General features: G+C 44.0%; 1 protein-coding gene across 1 annotated transcript; it reads right to left on the minus strand.

Moving 5' to 3' along the window:
* Positions 1-180: 180 nt before the first annotated feature.
* On the minus strand, positions 181-21726 carry LOC117668055 (uncharacterized). The gene is made up of 7 exons (XM_034421743.3): positions 21338-21726; positions 20172-20483; positions 9418-9702; positions 6350-6563; positions 4013-4041; positions 3309-3373; positions 181-2386 (listed from the first exon to the last, which is right to left on the minus strand). The coding sequence occupies exons 1-7, from the start codon at positions 21624-21626 to the stop codon at positions 2285-2287; spliced, it is 1296 nt and encodes a 431-aa protein (XP_034277634.2). The 5' UTR covers positions 21627-21726; the 3' UTR covers positions 181-2284.
* Between the last annotated feature and the right edge of the window lie 2488 nt (positions 21727-24214).

Below are 24214 nucleotides of genomic sequence, written 5' to 3' on the forward strand. Positions count from 1 at the left end.
TGCCAGTTCGCTCAAGAGTCATTTTGTTCTGGGCAATTTATCTTCTAGGGATAACATTGAGGATTGCACTTTCCATTTGCAAAATCAGACCTAGGATAGAAACTTTCCTTTGTGTTTCTGGTGTATTTTGTAAATCAACAACATATACAGGAAGGAAAGAAAGATCTCAATTCCCAGGAATCCATGGCTGGTACTGGATATTTATTATGTTTATACCGCTACATTAGAAATGATTTCTGTTTTTCTGCTGCAATCATAAATTTACATTAAATTTACAAGGTGATAAAAATACAGGAGCCCCAAGTACATTTCAATCTCTGTGGTTGTAGGAAAGTAGCAATAGCAATAGCACTTATATACCGCTTCACAGTGCTTTACAAGCCCTCTCTAAGCGGTTTTACAGAGTCAGCATATTTGCCCCCAAACAATCTGGGTCCTCATTTTACCAACCTCGGAAGGACGGAAGACTGAGTTCAACCTTGAGCCTGGTGGGATTCGAGCTGCCAAACTGCAGGCAGCTGGCAGTCAGCAGAAATAGCCTGCAGTACTGCATTCTAACCACTGTGCCGCCATGATAAGGCGGGAACCAAAAAGAGAAACGTGGCAATGAAGATTCTCAAGTCCTCCAGGTAGAGATGTCTGGAAGTTGAGTTATGGAAACTGGACTTCTTTTCCTGTTGGTTTGAAACGTTTCACTGCTTATCCAAGTAGCTTCCTCAGTCTGAGTAAGTTGGCTAGGGGGAATGGCAGTGGTGGGTTTCAAAAATTTTTTACTACTGGTTCTGTGGGTGTGGCTTGGTGGGTGTGGCATGGCTTGGTGGGCGTGGCAGGGGAAGGATACTGTAAAATCTCCATTCCCACCCCACTCCAGGGGAAGGTTACTACAAAATCCCCATTTCCTCCCCATCAGCTGGTACTCGGGAGGCAGAGAATAGATGGGGGCAGGGCCAGTCAGAATTTTTACTACCTATTCTCCGAACTACTCAAAAGTTCCGCTACCGGTTCTCCAGAATTGGTCAGAACCTGCTGAAACCCATCTCTGGGGAACGGGTTGCTCAGACTGAAGAAGCTACTTGGATAAGCAGGGAAACATTTCAAATAAACAAACAAACAAAAAAGGAAAAGAAAAGTCCAATTGCCATGATTCAACTCCAAGACAAGAGGAGAAAGCTTTTCTCTGTTTTGTTTCGGCTTTTGGCAAAAATGCCCTTGTTGTCTAAGGACATCTCAAGAACTAGCTGTAGAGCTATTTTGCATATAGTTTGGATACATGTACATAAGGAGGTTTCTATTAACAGGCCCAGGGATGGGTTTCCAATATTCTTACCACTGGTTTGTTGCACGTGTGTGCCTTCCGTGTACGTGCCAGCCTTCCGTGCATGCACTTTGCACGCACACCTTCCGCACATGCGCCCAGCTTTGAAAACTTGGCTAAATAGGAAAGCATTACGCTGGGGTGGATTCGCCCAAACCAGTCCGAACCGGCTGAATACCACCTCTGAACAGGTCCCAAGAAAGAAGGGGGTGATATTATCTCCTTGCACTTTGGTGTTGCTGCATGGGCATAAATTTTGTTAGGCGTGCCAAAATGGATATTGTAGTTCTCAAGCTTGCTGTAACCCACCCTTCCAAAGGTAGTACTAATATTTATTTTATTTTATTTTATTAAATTTCTATACCGCCCTTCTCCCGAAGGACTCAGGGCGGTGAACAGCCAAAAGATAAAACACAGAGATACAAAATTTAAAATAGATTAAAACAGATTAAACAATTTGGCTAAATTTTAAAAATATCCCATAATTAAACAAATTAAATACTTTACTATGTCTTATAGCAATAGCGCTTAGACTTATATATCGCTTTACAGTGCTTTTACAGCCCTCTCTAAGCAGTTTACAGAGTCAGCCTATTGCCCCCCAAACAATCTGGGTCCTCATTTTACCCACCTCGGAAGGATGGAAGGCTGAATTCAACCTTGAGCCAGGTGAGATTTGAACTGCTGAATTGCAGGCAGCCGGCAGGCAGCAGAAGTAGCCTGCAGTACTCTAACCACTGTGCCACCACGGCTCAACTATATCTTGTCCCACCCTTCTGCAAGGAAACATGTAGTCAAGGAACATGCTCGTTCAATACTTGGAGCTGGGAAAACCTGCTAGGTTCTGTGCCTGATGGGCTCTATACCCTGCTGTTAGAAGCAGAACCCAACTGAAGCTTAACAGGTAACAATACAGTCAGGTAAAAGATGCAGACTTCAAGTGCATGTAGGAAGGGATGAAAGATAACATCAAACGATCACAGCATATACTGTGGCATTGTCTGGAGTCTGAACGGGGGGAGATTTTCCTTGGAGAAGTTGCAGCTGAGCATAATAAAGGGAAGCCGATCTCTGGAAAGGAAAGCAGCATTAGATAAATGGTTAGAATACTAATACTGGCACTGATGATATTACCTAGTGGGGTAATGAAATGTCTGCGAGAAAGCAACAAAGCTCAGAAATCACCAAGGGGTCCCAACTTTCAACTCTAAGCTACAAATATTCTCGTTTATTGGTTAGACCTGTACATTTAAAACATAGGTGGGCCTCACATGATTTAACAACCAGTACACCTAGTGCAGAACCAAAAATGTGAGTGCGTGCACACACGAGGGCTTCACTAGCGCATGCAACTTCTGCACTTGCACGCAGCTTCAAATCCAAGGCAATTTCATGCACGTGGTTTCCAGCACACCTTCTCGGGCAGCCGCAGTGAGTAAAGAGGGCGAGGTGCGGAAATCAGCTGGGCTGCGTGGGCGGGGTGAGCGAGCCAGAGAGTGGATATAGGACAGTGATGGGTAACCTTTTTGCCATCACGTGCCAAAATCGGAGGGAACACAGGGGGCGGGTGTTGTGCACATGCGTGCCCACGTCCATAATTCTGGCCGGCACACGCATGCGTGCTGGAGCTGAGCTAGGGCAATGCTCACATGCCCACAGATATGGCTTCGCATGACACCTGTGGCACGCGTGCCATAGGTTCGCCATCACGGATATAGGATATAGGATGGGATAGGACCGGGGCGGGTGAGTGGGCCCAGTCAGTGGTCGGAACTACTGGTTCGCCCAAACCGGTCTGAACCGGCAGCAGCCCACCTCTGACTTAAAAACAAATTTATCAGGCTGCAGCCCCTGGATATAAGTCAAGGAGTAACTGTACTGAAAAGATAATATTTGTGATGAGTTCAGTTATAGAAATATGGCATAACACTTTGAACTGCCCAGGTTTATTCTAACTGTACTGTGCTCCCAGGAACATCCCGCTGGTATTTACCTCATCCAAACTCTCTTGTTTGCCTATTTTCTCCTTTCTGATGGGATTTCTCGCAGAAGCAAAATCTTGAGGTTGTGGAGTCACAATGAGCAAGATACGAAAAAGGAAGAAATGAACATAGTGACAGGAGAATAAAATAACGGAAAAGATGGCAGTACAGATTTGGTCTAGAAAACTTCCAAGGTCTCTAGAGGTAGTCCTCGACTTACAACCACAATTGAGCCCAAAATTTATGCTGCTAAGCGAGAAATTTGTTAAGCAAATTTTGCCCCATTTTACAACATTTATTGAGTGAATCACTACAATTAAATTAGTAATACGGTAATTAAGTGAATCTGGCTTCCCCATTGACTTTGTTTGTCGGGAAGTTGCAAAAGGCAATCAGATGACCCTGCAACTGTCATAAATACGAGTCAGTTGTCAAGCATCCGAATGTAAATCACTTGACCATGGGAACACTGCACTGGTCATAAGTGTGAAAAACAGCCCACAAGTCACTAAGTGAACTGCTGTAAGTCGAGGACTACCTGTATTAACTCAACTACTCTAGGACTGTAGGAAGGAGCAACAGGTAAGCTTCAGTTCATTTTGCAAATACTGAAAATGTTCCATTTAAAAACAAAACTATCACGGAAGGAGAGGGCTAGTCCAGAAATGATGCTTAAAAAGAATCTGTGCGAAAGACTTCTCCATTCACTCCTTACCTGTATGCTCCATTCTTTCACCAGTCGCCCTAGAAATTAAAAATAAATTAAAGTGGTGCTATATTATAATCATATGGCAAGTCCAGCTAAAATAGCATCCTTATCCTTATTAAACTCCTTTCTCAATAAGCAGACTTGGCAGCATTTCCTACCTTAGAAGCAGGGGGTTCACAGGGGTTCGGGAGAACCTCTAGCTAAGATTCTGTGCAGTTCAGAGAACCCCCAAATCCCATTCCTGGCTGGCCCTGCCCACCCCACCCCTCCAGGAATCCCCACATAGCTCGTTTTGGATGCAGGTAAGTGCAGGATGCGTGTGGAGGCCCGGGGAGGGCAAAAAACGGGCCTACTGGAAGTTCAGGAAGGCTCCATAGGGCCTCTGGAGCCTGGGGAGGCTGTTTTCACCTTCCCAGAGGCTCGAGGAAAGCTTCCGGAGGCCGGGGAGGGCAAAAACATCCCCCCCCCCGCCGTGGTGCAGGAGGGCAACTAGGCCACACCCACCATGGCCACGGGGTTTGCCACCAACCATTGTCGCCCATCGCCACCACCATGCACCCCATTTTCGGCCTCTGCGCACCCCATTTTCCACCTGTTCTAGGCAGTGGGGATTGCCACCGCCGCCTATCACTGCCACCACCTCCATTCAGCGGTGATAGGTTGCAGCGGCAATCCCCGCCGCCTGGAATGGGCCGAAAACAGGATGCATGTAGGTCGAAAATGGGGCTCACGGAGGCTGAAAATGGGGCGCATGGTGGTGGTGATGGGCGGCGGCGGCGGCGATCCTTGCAGCCTGGAACAGCTTATGGGCGGTATTCCGGGAGGCCGATCCAACCACCAATCAGCTACTCATGCTAAATCAGGCTGCGCTGAAACTGACCAGGCTGTTTGCTGTTTGCTGCAAGGAGGCAAATTTCTGGGAGGCAGAGGCCAAAAGGTAGGGGATGGCAAGTGGGCAGGAACAGCAACATTTGCTCTATAGGACGCACATTTCCACCCACTTTTTTTTGGGGGGGGGGAAGTGCGTCTTATCTTTTGCTCCTTCATAGTTGCCATGTACTTGAGGAGGGGAGTAGATAGACTGTCTTGCAGACATAACAATAAGCCTTCCCCTGGGAACCAAGGTCATCCCAACAGGTGACAGTTGAAGGAGGAGAGGAGTGACCGGGGATCCCACCAACTGTTTTAATTGGACAATATGACTTGGGGAGGGAAACAGATGCTCTTTTAATTAAGCTATTAACGCAGGAAACATCAGAGTTGGTTTTCACTAGCCGTGCCAATATGATGCATACAACAAACATGTTCTTTGAGGGACCTACCTGCCTCGGAGTTCTGATTTCTTTGGATGCATTATTTGGAACACTGACAACAATAGCACTAGCACTTAGACTGATATACCGCTTCACAGTGCTTCACAGCCCTCTCTAAGCAGTTTACAGAGTCAGCATATTGTTTCCAACAATCTGGATCCTCATTTTACCCACCTCGGAAGGATGGAAGGCTGAGTCAACCTTGAGCCTGGGGAGATTCGAACTGCCAAATTGCAGGCAGCCGGCAGTCATCAGAAGTAGCCTGCAGTACTGCATTCTAACCAGTGCGCCACCACAGCTCATAAAACAACCAATGAAATCATTCCTAAAAAACAAGGTATATTTCCAAAGCCCACTAAATGCAGCCAGTAATAAGGAGCACAACGTGATGGTATATTGAGAGAATGCTTTTAGGGATGTCCCTCTAATAGCTTTTGGAGTTAATCTTCTCCATGGTCTACTAGAAGAGCTATGAGTTTCTATATTTCACAAGCATTCTAATGATTAATAATTTCATTTTGATGACCAATGGCAAATGGGAGAGAAAGGAAATTAGAGACAGTCCTCAGCTTTCAACAACTGGGATCCGAATTTATGTTGCTAAGCAAGACAGTTGATAAGTGAGTAAGACCTGATTTTTTACAACCTTTTCTGCCATGGATGTTAAGTGAAACATTGCAGTTGTGAGTCAATTGTATGGTCCTTAAGCAAATCCAGTGTCCCCTATTGACTTTGCTTATCAGCTGGCTGGGAAGATTGCAAATGGCAGTCACATGACCCCAAGACACTGCAATCATTGTAAATACATGCCTGTTGCTAAACTCCCAAATTTTGATGACAGGACCATGGAGATACTGTGATGGTCATGAGCGTGAGGAGGGAGAAGTGTAAATCACTTTTTTTTCAGTGCCGTTGTAACTTCAAACGGTCACTAAATAAATGGTTGTAAGTTGAGGATTACCTGTACAGTAGCCAGAATAGAGAGTGGAGTAATACATTCAATGTTCTTCACAGAAGCACCTTGACCCACCTGTTTGAAAAATCTTTTTTCCAAAAATATAAGGTCACACTCAGGGCAGCTATGATCAGAGCCAGACCAGCTAACAGCAGCATCCAAATCCAGGTAGCAGTTCTATCCACAGCATGGTGTCTCTGCATAACTTCGGTCGTCTGAATGGTAGCAGGACTTGACCAATCAGATAATGCTGACCAGGTGGGCTGAGTAGAATCGATATATTCAGGAACTGTTGGGAGAGCGACAATGGAATAAAAAATACATGATTTTTTTTTTTTAAATTTGATTTATATGCCGCCCTTCTCCGGAGACTCAGGGCGGCTTACAATGCGCTAAGCAATAGCCTTCATCCTTTTGTATATTTTTATACAAAGTCAGCTTATTGCCCCCACAAACTGGGTCCTCAATTTACCTACCTTAGAAAGGATGGAAGGCTGAGTCAACCTTGAGCCTTGGCGAGATTCGAACCCTGCAGTAATTGCAGGCAGCTGGTCTTAATAACCAGCTTAATAACAGGGTGCCTTAAACCCCTGTACTACCAAGGCTCTGATATATATGATATATTGTCTATGGAGATTCTCAGTCATCCAGATCATGGTTGCACCAAAGGTGCTTTTTTTTTTCAAGAGGCAACTGGACTTTCTGGTTTTTCTTTGAAGCTCCTTCAGCTCTGACTGGATGGTGGGGAATGGAAGGATTTATACTCCTTGCAGATAGGTGGACATTTGCATTCGTTTAGCAAGTCATTAAGGTCACCTGGAGGTTTTATCTGTGTCTGTTCTGACCTAGGCTTCTGTAGGAGGTTAACACCCACCTCTTTCCTGGAAGAGTGAAATATTTTAGGAAATATGAAAAAGGCAGAATATTATATTTCCCTGGATGAGAAATGGATAAGCATGTTTTGAAGCAGCTCCCATCTTCCTGCCCCCCCCCCACCCTTTGTCAATGGGCCATTAAGGCCTGGGCCAGTCTATTCTACATAACAAAGATCTACCTCCTTCAGGCAGAGCCATAGTAGGAATTGCCCAAGATCCAACAAAGATAGGATTAGCCCTCTACACAATAGCAACAGAAACTCACCACATGTGACCTGGGAAGCACATGTGACCATCAGCCAGCAAGGCTAGCTAAGACCCCCACCCCCTGGGAGTCTGACAACCAATCAGGATACTCTTTCGGGGCCCCAAGAAACGCAGAGCCAGAAAGAGCATAAAAACCCGAGGATTTACTGTATCCGCCCCTTTTCTGTTCAGGAACTCAAGCCATGTGATCCTGCCCACCATTAAACCATCTTTCCAAGCAGTCTCCATGTTTCCAGGGCCTTTTCCCCACTTGGAGCAGAACCCAGAAGGATGTTTCTTCCACCACTTCCTTAGAAATTAAACAGCACAAACTTAGTCCCGGCAAACCTCTTTAATTCATATGGCTGGAAATTACTTTCATTTACAATCCGCCAGGCTTGATAAAGAGTCTTTCAGGGGAAGGTTATCAACACCCACCTATCTCACGTGGAACGCTGCCAAAGAGCTAATTTCCATACACAGGGCAAGGCCACACTTGGCACAGAGTCACAAACAGAAGTTTCAAATCTTGAATCAGTCAGATGAACTAATTGCTTCCTGCAAAAGCTCATGTCCTGTTTGCTTCTCTTTTATGTCTTATGGGAGGGGCCAATCATCTCCAAGCCTTACTCCCAAGTCGACCCTGTTTCCTTAACTGTTCCTGTCTCCTGGCAGCTCTGCGCATCTGCACACTGGGAACAGGCTTACACTGTTCTTCTGCCTCGCTGGAGACTCTGGAGGCAGCAAAGAACTACCAGATGGCTCTGGCCCCGTCTCTGCCTCTAACGTAGAGCCCTTGTCTGAGCCTTCCCCAGACTCCAGGACTGGCCCATGTTCCTCCCCAACCTCCTCATTGTCTGAATCTGCTGCCAGATCTGCTGGCTGCTGGAGGACCACAACACTGCCATCAGAGTCACCTGAGTGGTGCAAATGAGTGTGGAGCCTTCTTGGAACTGCTGAAAGGACAGTGTTGTACATGATATATTATTTTTCAAGCACTATGGCCTCTTTCCATCTTCTGACAGGGCTTCAGATTTTAAGGTGGTTTTCATTACAGGTAGTCCTCAACTTACGACCACAATGGAGTCCAAACTTTATGTTGCAAAGTGAGAGATGTATTAAGTGAGTTTTGCCCCATTTCATAACCTTTCTTGCTGCACTTGTTAAGTTAGTCACACAGTTGTTAAGTGAATCTGGCTTCCCCATTAGCTTTGCTTGTCAGAAGGTCGCAAAAGGTGATCACATGATCCTGGGACACTGCAACCGTCACAAATACGAGTCAGTTGCCAAGCGTCTCAATTTTGATCACATGACCATGGGGTTGCTGCAATGTTCATACGTGTGAAAAACTCACTTTTTTAGGTGCCGATGTAACTTTGAATTTACTACACAAATGTAAGTCGAGGACTACCTGTATCAAAACCAGATAGGGAAATGGACAGCGACAGTGGTGAAATCCAAATTTTTTTACTACCAGTTCTGTGGACATGGCTTGCTGGGCGTGGTGTGGCTTGGTGGGCGTGGCAGGAGAAGGATACTGCAAAATCTCCATTCCCACCCTACTCCAAGGGAAGGATACTGCAAAATCCCCATTCCCTCCTCACTCCTGGGGAAGGATATTGCAAAATCTCCATTCCTACCCAACTCTGGGGCCAGCCAGAGGTGGTATTTGCCGGTTCTGTGAACTACTCAAAATTTCCGCTACCGGTTCTCCAAACTGCTTAAAATTTCTGCTGCTTAAACTGCTTAAAATTTCTACCGGTTCTCCAGAACCTGTCAGAACCTGCTGGATTTCACCCCTGGAAAGCGATGGTTCTCTAGAAGGAGTCTGAAGGACTGATTGTCTCTCTTCAATATCTGAAGGGGAAATCAAGTCTGGAGGACTTCAACTCCCAGAATTCCTCAGCCAGCAAAGAATTCTGGGAATTGAAGTCCTCCAGGCTTAAAGTTGCCAAGGTTGGGGACCCCTGTTTTAATGCACGCAAACCACCTTGAAAAGCAAACCGTTTATCCCCAACTTACTTTCATCCGTCTCTCCAATGGGTGAACTCAAGCAAATTTCAGAACTCCACTCAGGATTGAAAATAGACTGGCACTCCCAGCGTCCCCATATCTTATCCCTGATGGGATGTAATAATACCGAAGAGCCCATGTTGCTTTTCTTAGCCCAACGGTGGTTGCCTAGTCGCTTGGAGTTGAACAGCCATCGGAAACTGTCCGTATTCCGGTTATTGCAAAGTTGGCATGTGAGCCGCAAATAGGAGATACTGAGCCAGTGGGAGGAGACCAAGATATTGTTGTGGCAGCCTGAAGAAAAACAAGGAAATACAGGTAAATGGCAGGATTAAGACTGGATTCCGCTTGCCAGTGTAGGAAGTTAGCACCCACCCCTTTCCTGGAAGAGTGAAATATTTTAGGAAATATGAAAAAGGCAGAATATTATATTTCCCTGGATGAGAAATGGAGAAGCATATTTTACAGACAAAGCAGCTCCCACCTTCCTGCCCCCACCCTTTGTCAATGGGCCATTAAGGCCTGGGCCAGTCTATTCTACATAACAAAGATCTGCCTCCTTCAGGCAGAGCCATAGTAGGAATTGCCCAAGATCCAGCAAAGATAGGATTAGCCCTCTACACAATAGCAGCAGAAACTCACCACATGCGACCTGGGAAGCACATGTGACCATCAGCCAGCAAGACCCCCACCCCCTGGGAGTCTGACAACCAATCAGAGTACTCTTTCTGGGCCCCAGGAAGTTCAAAGCCAGAGAGAGCAAAAACTCGCTGTATCTGCCCTTTTCTGTTCAGGAACTCAAGCCATGTGATCCTGTCCACCATTAAACCATCTTTCCAAGCAGTCTCCATGTTTCCAGTGTCTGCTTCCCCACTTGGAGCAGAACCTAGAAGGATGTTTCTTCCAACACCAGTAAGCATGAAGACCTTCAGTTCCTCATCAACAGTGTCACAGAAATATCTGAAAAATACGGCTTGAAGCTTAACACCTCAAAAACCAAGATCATGGTCGTCAGCCAACAACTCATTAATTTGCCACCGATAACTTCGGAAGGAATACCACTAGAAAAAGTTGAAAGGATCACGTACCTCGGTTCTAATTTACACGAAAGCTGGGACATGACCCCTGAAGTAAAGACAAGGATAGAGAAAGCTCGAACAGCATTCTTCAAAATGAAACAGGTCTTCTGCAGTCACGACATAAGATGAAAATCAGGCTTGTCAGATGGTACATCTTTTCTATCCTGCTCTACGGAGTAGAGAGTTGGTCTCTGACAGAAAGCCCTTTGAAGAGACTAGAAGCATTTGAAATGTGGATTTACAGACGGCTGTTACATATAAGATGGGTTGACAAAATCAGAAATGAAGAGGTGATAAGCCACCTGGGAAAGCCAAGGGAAATCATCAAAACCATAAAAAAGCAAGAGTTAGAATATTTTGGACATGTGATGCGACATCTGGAAAAATACGGCATCCTTCACTTAATCCTCCAGGGAAAGATTGAAGGCAAATGAGATCTAGGCAGAAGAAGAACATCATGGCTTCGACAGTTTTGTCGAGTTTTGTTTCGACAAAACTCAGCAGCACTTTTTCGTGTGGCTGTTGATAAAAATAGGATTGCCAACAGGATTGCCAATGTCCGATGATGGATATGGCAGAAGGAGGAGGAGGAGGAGGAGGAGGAGGAGGAGGAGGAGGAGGAGGAGGAGGAGGAGGAGGAGGCTGGATTTGAAGGAATCCTAAGGCATGCTAGGAAATCAGGAATGCTTTGTCTCCCATAATAATCCCAACATAGAACTAAATCCTCTTTCTGGGGCCAGGGAGCATGTTTGATATTGTGGGAAGCTCCCTCCGCTCCCAGAGAATGAAATATTTGGGGGAATAATAAAAGAGGCAGAATATTATATTTCCCCAAAAGAGAAATGGAGAAAAATCTTAACAAAGGCAGAAAACAGCAGCCCCAGTCTTCCTGCCATAGGAAAACAGCTTCAAACTAAGATTTAAGAGCCTCGCCTTTAGGAATGCAGATTTTGTATCCATTCAGAAAGACTGGGCCAATCTATTCAGAAACAAAATGCTTTCAGCGCCAGCTCCAATTGGAGTTGATGGGATTAAGAATTTACATCCCCCACCCAAATTCTAAAGACAGGACATGACCTTTAGGACACCGGTAGGATTAACCCACACCATTGAAATAGTAAATGACACAAGGCTCACTACGTTGCACAACCCCCTGGATCATCTCAATCACAAAACCCCTATAAAAATCCACCGACTCAGCCATTTTCTCAGCCACCCCAAAAACATTGCTGCTGTCACTGAAGTTTCTGGAAACTTATAAAGCTTATTTCCTTGCAATCAGCATTTTATTTCCAATGCCTTTCTCCTGGCTTGGAACCGGACTGGATTTTTCTTCCTACAGTATTTTGTTGCCACCATGGGCAGATTTGGTCCAGCTTGGTCTAGTGGTAAAGGCTCTTGACTAGAAACCAAGAGATTGTGACTTCTAGTCCCATGTTAAGCATGAAACCCAGCTGACTTTGGGCCAATCACTAAAAGGCTGTGAGTTCTAGGCTCGCCTTAGGCATGAAAACCAGCTGGCTGATTTTCAGCCAATCACCAGGAGGCTGTGAGGTCTAGTCCCTCCTTAGACACAAAAATCAGCTGAGTGACTTTGGCCCAGTTGCTCTCTCTCTCAGCCCAACCCACCTCACAGGGTTTTTGGTTTGAGGAAAATAGGAGGTAGAAGGAAGGAGTATTAGATAAGTTGGCCACCTTGAGATATTAATAAAAAAATAATAAAGGTGGGATAAAAATAAAACCAAACATTTTTAAAAATATGAGATGTTTACCAGACTTTTTTCAGATGCTAACAAATTTTCTGCACATCCCAACTCATCCTTTGAGAAATGTGTGAGCATCATTCCAAGCAAAGGACTAGAATCCCTTGGCCAATTTTATTTTCAAAGAATGTGTTGGGTTTGAGGTAGAAAGGAAGAGAGTCCTAAAGACTAAGGCTTTGCAGCGTATCATCTTGATTTTATTTTTTAAAAATTAAATAGAATTAGATGGGGAAGAGAACCTGGAAGGCCTGAATGAGTGATAATCAACATCTTTTATGAATTTAGAATATTTCATAGCAAAGTATGCAAATGAGAAGCTGATTAATACCATCGATCATGGTATCATGCTGCGGCGGTTAAGAGGGTTAGGAATAGGGGGCACCGTTCTGCGGTGGTTCTCCTCCTTCCTCTCTGACCGCTCGCAGTTCGTGTTGGCAGGGGGGCAGAGGTCGACCTCGAGGCATCTCACATGGGGAGTGCCACAAGGGTCGGTCCTCTCGCCCCTTCTGTTCAACATTTATGTGAAGCCACTGGGTGAGATCATCCGTGGTTTTGGGGTGAAGTGTCATCTGTACGCTGATGATACTCAGCTGTACATCTCCACCCCAGACCACCCCAACGATGCCCTTGATGTGATGTCTCGCTGCCTGGAGGCCGTGCGGGTCTGGATGGGGAGGAACAGGCTCAGACTCAACCCGTCCAAGACCGAGTGGCTGTGGCTGCCGGCGTCCCGATATAGTCAGCAGGTGCCATCGCTGACTATTGGGGGTGAATCTTTGCCCCCCACAGAGAGGGCTCGCAATCTGGGTGTCCTCCTGGACGCACGGCTGTCTTTAGAAGAGCATATGACGGCCGTGGCCAGGGGGGCCTTTTATCAGGTTCGCCTGATCCGCCAGTTGCAGCCCTTTCTGGACCGGGACGCCTTGCGCACGGTCACTCATGCCCTTGTCACCTCCCGGCTGGACTATTGTAATGCTCTCTACATGGGGCTCCCCTTGAAGAGCACTCGGAGGCTCCAACTGGTCCAGAATGCGGCCGCGCGGGTGGTTATGGGCGCAACTCGTTGTGCCCGCGTGACACCCCTCCTGCGCGAGCTGCACTGGCTCCCAGTGGTCTTCCGGGTGCGATTCAAGGTGTTGGTTACCACCTTTAAAGCGCTCCATGGCATAGGACCCGGGTACCTTCGAGACCGTCTTCTGCCACCAATAGCCTCCCACCGACCAGTCCGCTCCCACAGAGAGGGTCTCCTCAGGGTGCCATCAGCCAAGTTATGTCGGCTGGCGACACCCAGGGGGAGGGCCTTTTCTGTGGGAGCCCCAGCCCTGTGGAATGAACTGCCCCCGGAAATACGCAAGATCTCCGACCTCCGAGTGTTTCGTTGCGCACTGAAGACCCTGTTGTTCCACCAGGCAGGGCTATCAACTTAATAATTTTAATTGGGGTATTTTAAATGTTTGGGGTTTTAAATTGGCCAAATCTATGTAATTATTTTAATTTTTAATTATTGTTGTGTGTTGTGTTTTTAAATTGGCTGTACACCGCCCTGAGTCCTTCGGGAGAAGGGCGGTATAGAAATAAAATTATTTATTTATTTATTTATTTATTAAATTACTGAAAATAGGGACGGCATCATGTGAGCCCTACATTCTCAGATATTTTCATCTTCTCAAAGTGATTAGATCTTTGATCAAAGGATCTGAGAAAGCAACATTCCATGAAAAATGGAGATAATTTATTGCACCATTTTTTGGATCTTTTCATTTGGGTCTGGGGTGAAAAGCAAACCTCATCTCTAGGGGGACGCATGCCCATCTTCACGAAATTAACTGTCAGAGAAACATTTCTGTAATTATTTGAGGAATCTATTGCTTTTAACATTCTCCCACTTGCTGAAGCCTTTTCCTTCTGCTGCTGCTGATCTATCTGGGGAAATGAAACCGTGAGACAGAGCTAGAAATAACATGAATCTCCAGACAGAATTTGGTTGATGGACACAGAATCAATTTTCCCCAAATGAAAAAAGGGAAATTGTGGTAACAGTTGGGACGGGACATAAGAAGAGACGACTTCTATGAAGTCCAAATCAGACAAGAGGGAAACTCCTAAGCCTGTGACCAAATTTGGTGGGTGGTTTGCCTTAATATTAGTTATTAAAATTCTGTTATGTTTAAGACTTTGCTTAAGACAATTAAGATTCTGGTACCTTTTAATCTATTTTACCAAAAATAAAAGACTTCTCTCTAAAAAAATTGACCCCAACTTCCAAACTCTCTTCGGCTGGTGATGTCATCATACTATTTCTATCCTCCCTATGGCTTTGGAGATCAAGCCTCAATCATTATGGGAAAAAGTCTATGTGGTCCTAGAAATAAAAAAAATGAGTTGATGACATATAATCAATCAATCAAAAGTACAAATTTGACAATCTGCTTCTTCCGTTATCCCACTGCATTTTGGACCAATGAAGGCTTCAGAGTCATCTCCAAAGGCAAATTCATGTAGCATTCATGTTATAGCATTCATGAGCATTCATATAGCATTCAGGTTACAGCATTCATGAAGTAATGAAGGTCTGAGCAGTTGCTGCCAGTGGATTTTATGAAGGAAAATCTTTCTGAGACCTTCAGCAAGTGGGATTGCTTTCTCTCACAACAAGACTGATAGCTTGCAACGTGCATTGGTCAGTTAAACCAGGGGTGAAATTCAGCAGGTTCTGACAGGTTCTGGAGAACTGATAGCAGAAATTTTGAGTAGTTCGGAGAACCGGCAAATACCACCTCGGCTGGCCCCAGAGTGAGGAGGGAATTTTAATTTAATTTAATTTAATTTAATTTAATTTAATTTAATTTAATTTAATTTAATTTAATTTAATTTAATTTAATTTAATTTAATTTAATTTAATTTAATTTAATTTAATTTAATTTAATTTAATTTCCAATTTATATACAGCCCTTCTCCCTGAGGACTCAGGGCGGTGTACAGCCAAGATAAAAAACATAGAATACAAATATTAAAAAAAACATTTAAAAATATATATAAATTTTGGCCCGAAAGTTAAGAAATCACAAACTGATTAAAATAATTTAAAAATTTCTTCCTAAGCCAACCCGGCTTGCTGGAAAAGATGGGTTTTAAGGGAACGACGGAAGGCATCGAGGTCATGGATTCTCCTTATCTCCGGGGGCAACTGATTCCAGAGGGTGGGAGCCCCCACCGAGAAGGCCCTCCCCCTGGGGGTCACCAGCCTACATTGTTTGGCTGATGGCACCCTGAGGAGGCCCTCTCTGTGGGAGCGCATGGGTCGATGGGAGGTCGTCGGTAGCAGCAGGCAGTCTCGCAGCTAGCTAGGCCCTATGCCATGGAGCGCTTTAAAGGTGATAACCAACACCTTGAAGCGCACCCGGAAGACCACCAGGAGCCAGTGCAGCTCGCGCAGGAGCGGTGTTACATGGGAGCGCCATATTGCTCCCATCACTACCCGCGCTGCCGCATTCTGGACCAGCTGGAGTCTCCAGGTGCTCTTCAAGGGGAGCCCCATGTAGAGAGAATGGGGATTTTGCAATATCTTTCCCCCAGGAGTGGGGAGGGAATGGGGATTTTGCAGTATCCTTCCCCCAGGAGTGGGGAGGGAATGAGAGCTTGCAGTATCCTTCTCCTGCTATGCCCACCAAGCCACACCCACCAAACCACACTCACAGAACCGGTAGTAAAAAAAAAATGGATTTCACCACTGAGTTAAACTATGTGGCCTATCTCCCTTCACATTTGCAGGAATCAAATATCCTTAACCCCCCTCCCCATTCACCCAAGTTACATATTTGATTTTCCACCTTGAAAAGCTGTAATGATTCTCCATTCCTCCAAAGAAAGAAAGTTGCAGAATTTGGAGACAAATTCTGGAAAAAAACACACTGCCCATGATATTAATCGTAGTTATATCTTTAGCTCTTCTTTTATTAATTACAGGTCTATATATATAAGCAGGTCAACTTAATTTTACTAGACTGTGCTGGAAAGCCTCCCCTGCAGTCATGACCCATATAAAAATATCTTAACCAGCTGTACATTTAAAAAAAAAAAATTCCTATAGGCTCCAATGGAAACTATTTTATATATAAACCTCTTAGCAACACATAAGATTGTGCAGTTGCGTCCTAAATGGTAATGACGGGCTGTATGCTAAAATAAAGCCAGGCATGACACACACTTGAAATTAAATCAGTAAGACTGTAATTGTGGAGTGTGTCTGGCAAAAACAAAGAATGCTTATCTACAGGACATATGCATGTGTAAATCTTGTAACAATTCTGAGTAACAAGAGTTAGACAACTTGCAGGCCTCAGCTAAAAATTAGGAATACAGATGGCCTGCAGCCAATAAAATGTGTATTAGATAACTCCTGAGGCATTCATTAGCCAAGGCTTAGGAACAGGGACAGCTAGAGACCAATAGAACAAATTGTAGAATTATTATTAAAATGTTTATTAGATGATATTTCTTATTATCTCGCCTTGTCCTGCCTTCTCTTTCAGTGAAAATGTATAAAGCTTACTTAATCCTTTGTTCTTGGCTCTCTTGGCATTTTGGCCAGGTGCCCTTTTCCTTAGAGTACTCCAATAAAAAGCAATCAGAAAACCTGCACCTAGTGTCTGGCGTCCATCATTGGCTTTGGCACGAGGCTCAGATCTGAATTGGGCACAACAGTAAGTGTAGTAAGTAGTTTGTCCTTGAGAATTTTTTTTTAAGTGTTAGAATGTAAGTGCCCAATTATTGGAGACTTTCAAATAAAAATAGGATAGCCTTTTATCTGGGATAAATTTATAATTCCTGTCCTAGACAGAAAGCTTGCCTGAAAGACCAGCCTTGCCAAAGCTATGATTTGATGTGATTCTAGATATCCTAAACCCCGGATAGCTGTCAACAGACTTCATGCACACAGAGCTTTTACATAGAAATTGAAGCACATTTGTTCAAAGTGCTTCCCCAGTGCTAGTTAGTGTCAAAAACCCAAGTAAGTCTTACCCAAGTAAGACTTGATTTTATTTTTTTCTCCTTAGACAGGATATGCTTTGGCATGGAGCACCATCAAAGAAACAAGTATAGATAGTCCAGTGGTGGAATTCAATTTTTTTTACTACCGGTTCTGTGGGCATGGATCGGTGGGCATGGTGTGGCTTGGTGGGCGTGGCAGGGGAAGGATACTGCAAAATCTCCATTCCCTCCCCCCTCCATGGGATGGATATTGCAAAATCTCCCACCCACCCAGTGGTGAGATTCAAATTTTTTCACTACTGGTTCTGTGGGTGTGGCATGGCTTGGTGGGCATGGCAGGGGAAGGATACTGTAAAATCTCCATTTCCTCTCCAATCCAGGGGAAGGTTACTGCAGAATCCCCATTTCCTCCCGATCAGCTGGGACTCGGGAGGCAGAGAATAAATGGGGGTGGGGCCAGTCCGAGGTGATATTTAGCGGTTCTCCGAACTACTCAAAATTTCCATTACCGGTTCTCCAGAACCTGCTGAATTTCACCCCTGAGATAGTCCTTGACTTACCGCAGTTCGTTTAGTGACCATTCAAAGTTACAACGGCACTGAAAAAACTGACAATTTTTCACACTTACGACCATTTCAGCATCCCCATGGTTACATGATCAAAATTCAGATGCTTGGCAACTGACTCATATTTATGACGGTTCCAGTGTCCCGGGGTCATGTGATCAACTTTTGCAACCTTATAATAAGCAAAGTCAATGGGGAAGCCACATGCCCTTAACAACTGTGATACTAACTTAAGAGCTGCAGTGATTCATTTAACAATTGAGGCAAGGAAGATCGAAAAATGAGACAAAACTCACTTAACAGATGTTTCGCTTAGCAACAAAAAAGAAGAGTGGGGTCAAATTATTCCCCAAAGCACCTAAAGGCAGGATAAGAAGCCATGGATGGAAACGAATCAAGGAGTGAAGCAACCTAGAACTAAGGAGAAATTTCCTGACAGTGAGAACAATTAATTAGTGGAACAGCTTGCCTCAAAAAGGTCATGGGTGCTCCATCACTGGAGGTTTTTAAAGACTGGACAGTTACTTATCTGAAATAGTATAGGTCAGTGAGGGCTAACCTTTTTGCTGTTGCGTGCCAAAAGTGGGGGGGGGACGCAGGGGGGTTGTGCGCACATGTGCCCACACCCATAATTCAATGCACCCCCTCACCCCCACCACGCATGCGTGCGCGACCCCCCACACTCCCCCCGCTTTTGGCACGTGACGGCAAAATGGTGGGCCCCAATAGGCCTGTTTTTCACCCTCCCCAGGCTCCAGAGGCTTTCTTGGAGCCTGGAGAGGGTGAAAACGGTCTCTCCCAACCCCCAAAGCCCCCTGGAGGCTGGAAACGGCCCATTTCCTGACTTCTGGTGGGCCTGGAAGGCCCAAAAATCAGCTGGCTGATGCATGCTGGAGCTGAGCTAGGGCAATGCTCGCGTGCCCACAGATATGGCTCTGCGTGCCACAGGTTTGCCATCATGAGAATAGGTTCTTCTGCTTGAGCAGGGGGCTAGACTAGAAGACCTCCAAGGTCCCTTCTAGTTTCTATATTCTATTCTAATTGTGCTCCTAAGTCAAGGATAACCTGTACAATCAAAAACCCAATTCAAATAATTCCACTCAATACAATTCAATCCAATCAATTTAATTCAATTTCAACCTCATCTTCTTACAACAGGTAGTCCTCAACCTACAACCATTTGCTTAATGACCGTTCAAAGTTACAACAGCACTGAAAAATCTGACATGCGAGTTTTTCACATTTATGACCATTGCAGCATCCCCAACTGTCAACTGGTTCATATTTATGACGATTGCAGTGTCCCGAGGTCATGTGATCACCTTTTGCGAACTTCTGTCAAGCAAAGTCAATGGGAAAGCCAGAGTTACTTAAGAATGGTGTTACTAATTGAACATCTGAAGTATTTAACTGTGGCAAGCAAGGCTGTAAAGTGGAGCAAAACTCACTTAACAAATCACTTAATAACAGAAAATTTGGACTCAAAATTTGGGTCATAAGTCAAGAATTACCTGTACCGGGAATGATATGGTTAATAGTTCATGCCTGAAAAGTTATACAGTAAAATAGAGTAGAGTAGAGTAGAGTAGAGTAGAGTAGAGTAGAGTAGAATAGAATAGAATAGAATAGAATAGAATAGAATAGAATAGAATAGAATAGAATAGAATAGAATAGAATAGGAGTAACAGCGTTGGAAGGGACCTTAGAGGTCTTCTAGTCCAACTCCTTGCTTAGGCAGGAAACCCTACACCACTTCAGACAAATGATTATCCAAAATCTTCTTAAAAACTTCCAGTGTTGGAACTTTCACAACTTTTGGAGGCAAGTTGTTCCACTGATTAATTGTTCTAACTGTCAGGAAATTTCTCCTCAGTTCTAGGTTGCTTCTCTCCTTGATTAGTTTCCACCCATTGCTTCTTGTCCTACCCTCAGGTGCTTTGGAGAATAGTTTGACTCCCTCTTCTGTGTGGCAGCCCCTGAGATATTGAAATACTATTATCATGTCTCCCCTAGTCCTTCTCTTCATTAAAATAGACATACCCAGTTCCTGCAACCATTCTTCATATGTTTTAGCCTCCAGTCCCCTAATCATTTTTGTTGCTCTTCTCTGCACTTATTCTAGAGTCTCAACATCTTTTTTACATCGTGGTGACCAAAACTGAAATGCAGGTATTCCAAGTGTGGCCTTACCAAGGCATTATAAAGTGGTAGTAACACTTCATGTGATCTTGATTCTATCCCTCTGTTTATGCAGCCTAGAAATGTGTTGGCTTTTTTGACGGCTGTATCGCATGGTTCGCTCACATTAAATATATTGACTCTTAGGGAAAAGTAATATTTTGAATGCACTCATGCAAACATACCTGTGGTCACCTCCAGGATGGTGTGTGTTTCTGAACCATTGGATAAGCGACAGATGTAAATCCCCGAATCACTCATGACGAGGTTCTTAAGGATTAGTAATTGTGGAGGCTGGTAAACCAGGCGCTGGTCGAACCGAAGAGGAATTACTTCATTTCTGGCGGGATTCCAGTTTATTTCCACTCTTTCTGTACTGGTGTTCGCACATTTGGGATTCAGAGGGAGCCAAAACAAATGTGTTTGATAGCCCACCTCTTCACAGGGAATGGAGGCCTCCTCCCCAGGTTCATGAGTGAGCTTTTTCACCAAGATGGCTGATGGAGAAGACAAGTCGATGTTAACCACCTCTTCGGCCAAAGGCTACTTCCCATCCTACCTTTAAAAATCCCACTCGCAAGGAACCATTTTGATGCTGCTTTTAAGCAGTTTTTGATCAACCTCGTGGTGCCCAGATGTAGTGGGCCACACACTTCCCATCATCCCCAATTAGCTCAGGATAATAGGCATTGTAATTTGTCTTGTGGAGAGGATTTTTTTTTAAAAAAAACAAGTTTTATTACATTTTTCTTTTACATACATATTTTATGAACAGACTATTAACCGGGTCACATCTTGTGCAACTTATAACATAGTTATGTATTGATTTTTATAATCTATTCCAATCTTCTTTTTTTGTTTTTTCCACATACAATTTACATATTTCAATTTCTGCCATAATACTCTTTTCCCCCTACTTTTTAATCTTATCTTAATCTCTTCTTAATATATAATATATAAACAATATCACCATCCATCTTTCAAATCCTAATTTCTTAGCATCGCTTCAATTAATTATCTTATTTCTCCATTTATAACGTATGTTTCTCAAAATCCCCAGCACATTTTTTGACTATAAACAATATATTTCATCTTATTCAATTCTTACATTGAAACCCTTTAATTGAATTGAATTGTGGAGAGGATTCTGAGGCACCTTTAGAGTTATTATTCTTGCTCTTTTTTTTCAGCATCCGACTCTCCTGCACCAGTTAGTAACCCTTGAGCAAACAGGCTTATCTTTCACGTAAGGAAATCCTAAACCTGCACCCACACCAAATTTGACTTCCCATTTAGACCCGCAAACGAAAGAGGGGGGATCACTAAAAATAAGACAAGTCTTTCCCCTCACCATATTCCTTCACCTCCAAGATCCAAGATGACCCCTCGGTAGCTTCGTTACCTTGTCCTTTCCTCAGGAGAATTATTTCCACCAATACATTCAGGAGAGAAAACTTCATATTTGCACCTCGTTTGGATGTTTGGCAATGCCTTTTACCATCATTAATTCCACTCAAGAAGGAGGGAAGCATTTTTGAACAAGTGGCCAAAATTAGCCCTCTGAAAAGGTTATCGCTTCTTGGTGGCAGTTTGGTTTTCCTCTTGTGAGTCAAAGGAGGAACACACAATTTTTTAATCATTTCCAGCCAGCCACGGTGTGGTTTCAGCCTTGCGGGTGGAGAAGGCCAGGCTGTCTCAAGTTGTTTTTGTTCATGTTCATGTCACACCAAGGCAGCAATAGTAACAGAGTTGGAAGGGACCTTGGAGATCATTTAGTCCAACCCCCTGCTCACGCAGGAGACCTGTACTAAGGATTCGAACTGCCGAACTGCCGACCTTTCTGATTGACAAGCTCAGTGTCTTAGCCACTGAACCACCTAGTCAGGCTGATGGAAACCAAGGAGGAACCTTGCCAGAGACCCATAATTTACCTATCGCCTTAAAATACGACCGCTATTTCTGAAAACAACACAAAACGAAGCAAAAACAACAACAGAAAAAAACAGGCATCAGCTCAGAGAATTAGCAATACTCATTTCATGATTGCTAATTTTAATGAAAACTCTTCGTAGAATCATGGAACCAGGAAGCTGGAGGCATCTTGGAAGTCTTATAATTCAGGGGTGTCAAACTTCATTTCATTGAGGGCCGCATCAGGGTTGTGTGTGACCTTGGGGGACCGGGGTGGGTGTGGCTGGGGTAGGCGTGGCCAGCTCGACGTCACTCGTGTTGGGGGTACCTGTGGTGACCAAGTGCTAAGGCAGGACTTCCCTCAGATCTTCCCTCCCTCATTATAATCTCCTTCCTTTCTTTTCTTTTTCCTTCCCTTGTCCTTCTCCTTTCTTCTTCCTTCCCCTCTTTCCTTATTTTTCCTTCCTTGCTATCTTGCTATCTTTCCATCTTTCCTTATTTATTTTTCCTCTTTCCCTTTCTCCTTTCCTGTCCCTTCTTACATGCTCAAATGCAAAAGGGGAAACATTGTGAGCGCAACATTTTGTTTTGGTTTTAGTTGGTTTTGATAGCCCTCTGGCAGCAAAAATGGAGCTTGGGAGGGATGTGCACGGTGCCTGGGCGCCATTTTTGGCCATGATAGCCCCCTGCAGCCCTCTGCCAGCAAAAACAGAGCTCGGGGGGGCAGTTCTGTTTCCGCTGACAGAGGCACTGTGGACCAGATCTAAACACCCCGTGGGCCAGATACGGCCAGTGGTGGTCTGCAACCGGTTTAAAAACCGGTTCGGTGAGTGCGTGTCTAAAGCGCTTGAATGTAGCATTCAAGATACAGCAATTTGAAGCTCAGCTGCTTACCTTCTAAGGCAGCCCCGGTAAGTAGAACAGCGGAGGTGCGGAAATTAGCTGTGCCGTGTGAATCAGTTGAGCCAGAAAGAAGGAAATATAGGACAAGGTAGGGCGGGGGCACGGGGGTGGTGTCCCTGCGTTTTTTGTGTTTGCCAGCTGTGCTCCCATTCTAAGACTTACGGTAGACTGATCTGAGCACCTTATCTCTAAACTACTGCGCATGTCCACGTTCTTTCTCTTCTTCTAACTTCTTTGTTCGTCTTCCAGAACTTCTGCGGGCAAGGCAGGGAAGTTTGCCAAGATGTAATTAATAGCTAGTAAGATTGTTTTTACTTCTATAATAAAATGTGTTTTATTAGAACGTATCTCGGGTTTATTTTCTTTCTTTTCTTTTTTTTTTAATTGAAAAAGTTTTTCAAATACAGATTTTTCCCCACTTTTTTCTTTCCCCCCTCATCCCTAACCCCCCCTCCCCCTCCCCTCCCCCCATGGCTTCTCCAAAATAAAATCCAAATTAATATCAATTTATATAATACTTTACCATCCTTTTACACCACCCCCCACATGCTAACCATTTCTTTTCTAACATTATTATTATATCCCCCCTATACTATACATTTGAAAGCAACCTTCAACTATATAACTATATAATAATCCTAATTTAACATTTATTCAACTCATAATCTACTCATTTCTTCCACCCCCATACATATATCTCTTAATTCAAATCTTTTACATATATTTATATCTAAATATAACATCCCTTTTCCTAAACTAAACAGTCAGTAACTTAACCTATCTCCACCCATTTTCCTACAGGTCTACCATACATATTATTTTTAATATCTTTGTTCTTCTGCCCACACCACATAGCTAAAAAATATTTCCATATATAAACAAGATGCTCAAATGACTTTAAATTTGTAATCCATATAGTATCTTCTGTAGTGTCTTTCAACTGGATTATTAATTCCATCACCCATGTTAGGGTAACATCAGGTTCAGCTTCCAACAGTATATTCAGTCTTCCATTACCATCTGCCCCCATCAATAATAAGTATTTTCGTATATAAAAAACCACCCGAGTGACTTTATATTTATATTCCATGTAATATCTTCTGTAGTGTCTTTTGTCTAGATTATTAATTCCAACCAACATTGGGGTAACAAGCAGGTCTTCTGCATGCCCCAATCCCATAGTTCTCTTGCCTCATAACTCAGCATATACGTAATCCATTTTTCAAAGAGTCCAAAATAGAAAGTTCCAATCCACTCAATCAAAGGCCATCTTCCACATCCCAAAAGCACCAGCACTGCAGAGATCTGTTATTCTTCTCAAAATAGTATAAGTCAATAATTTGCCTCAATTATATTTTCATGTATCAGCCATCTATAAATCCTGCTTATTATGTTTAATCGTCTCTTAAGTAAC

Source organism: Pantherophis guttatus, chromosome 2, assembly GCF_059756535.1.
Source record: "Pantherophis guttatus breed Tessera chromosome 2, ASM5975653v1, whole genome shotgun sequence".
Classification (NCBI taxonomy): Eukaryota; Metazoa; Chordata; class Lepidosauria; order Squamata; family Colubridae; genus Pantherophis; species Pantherophis guttatus.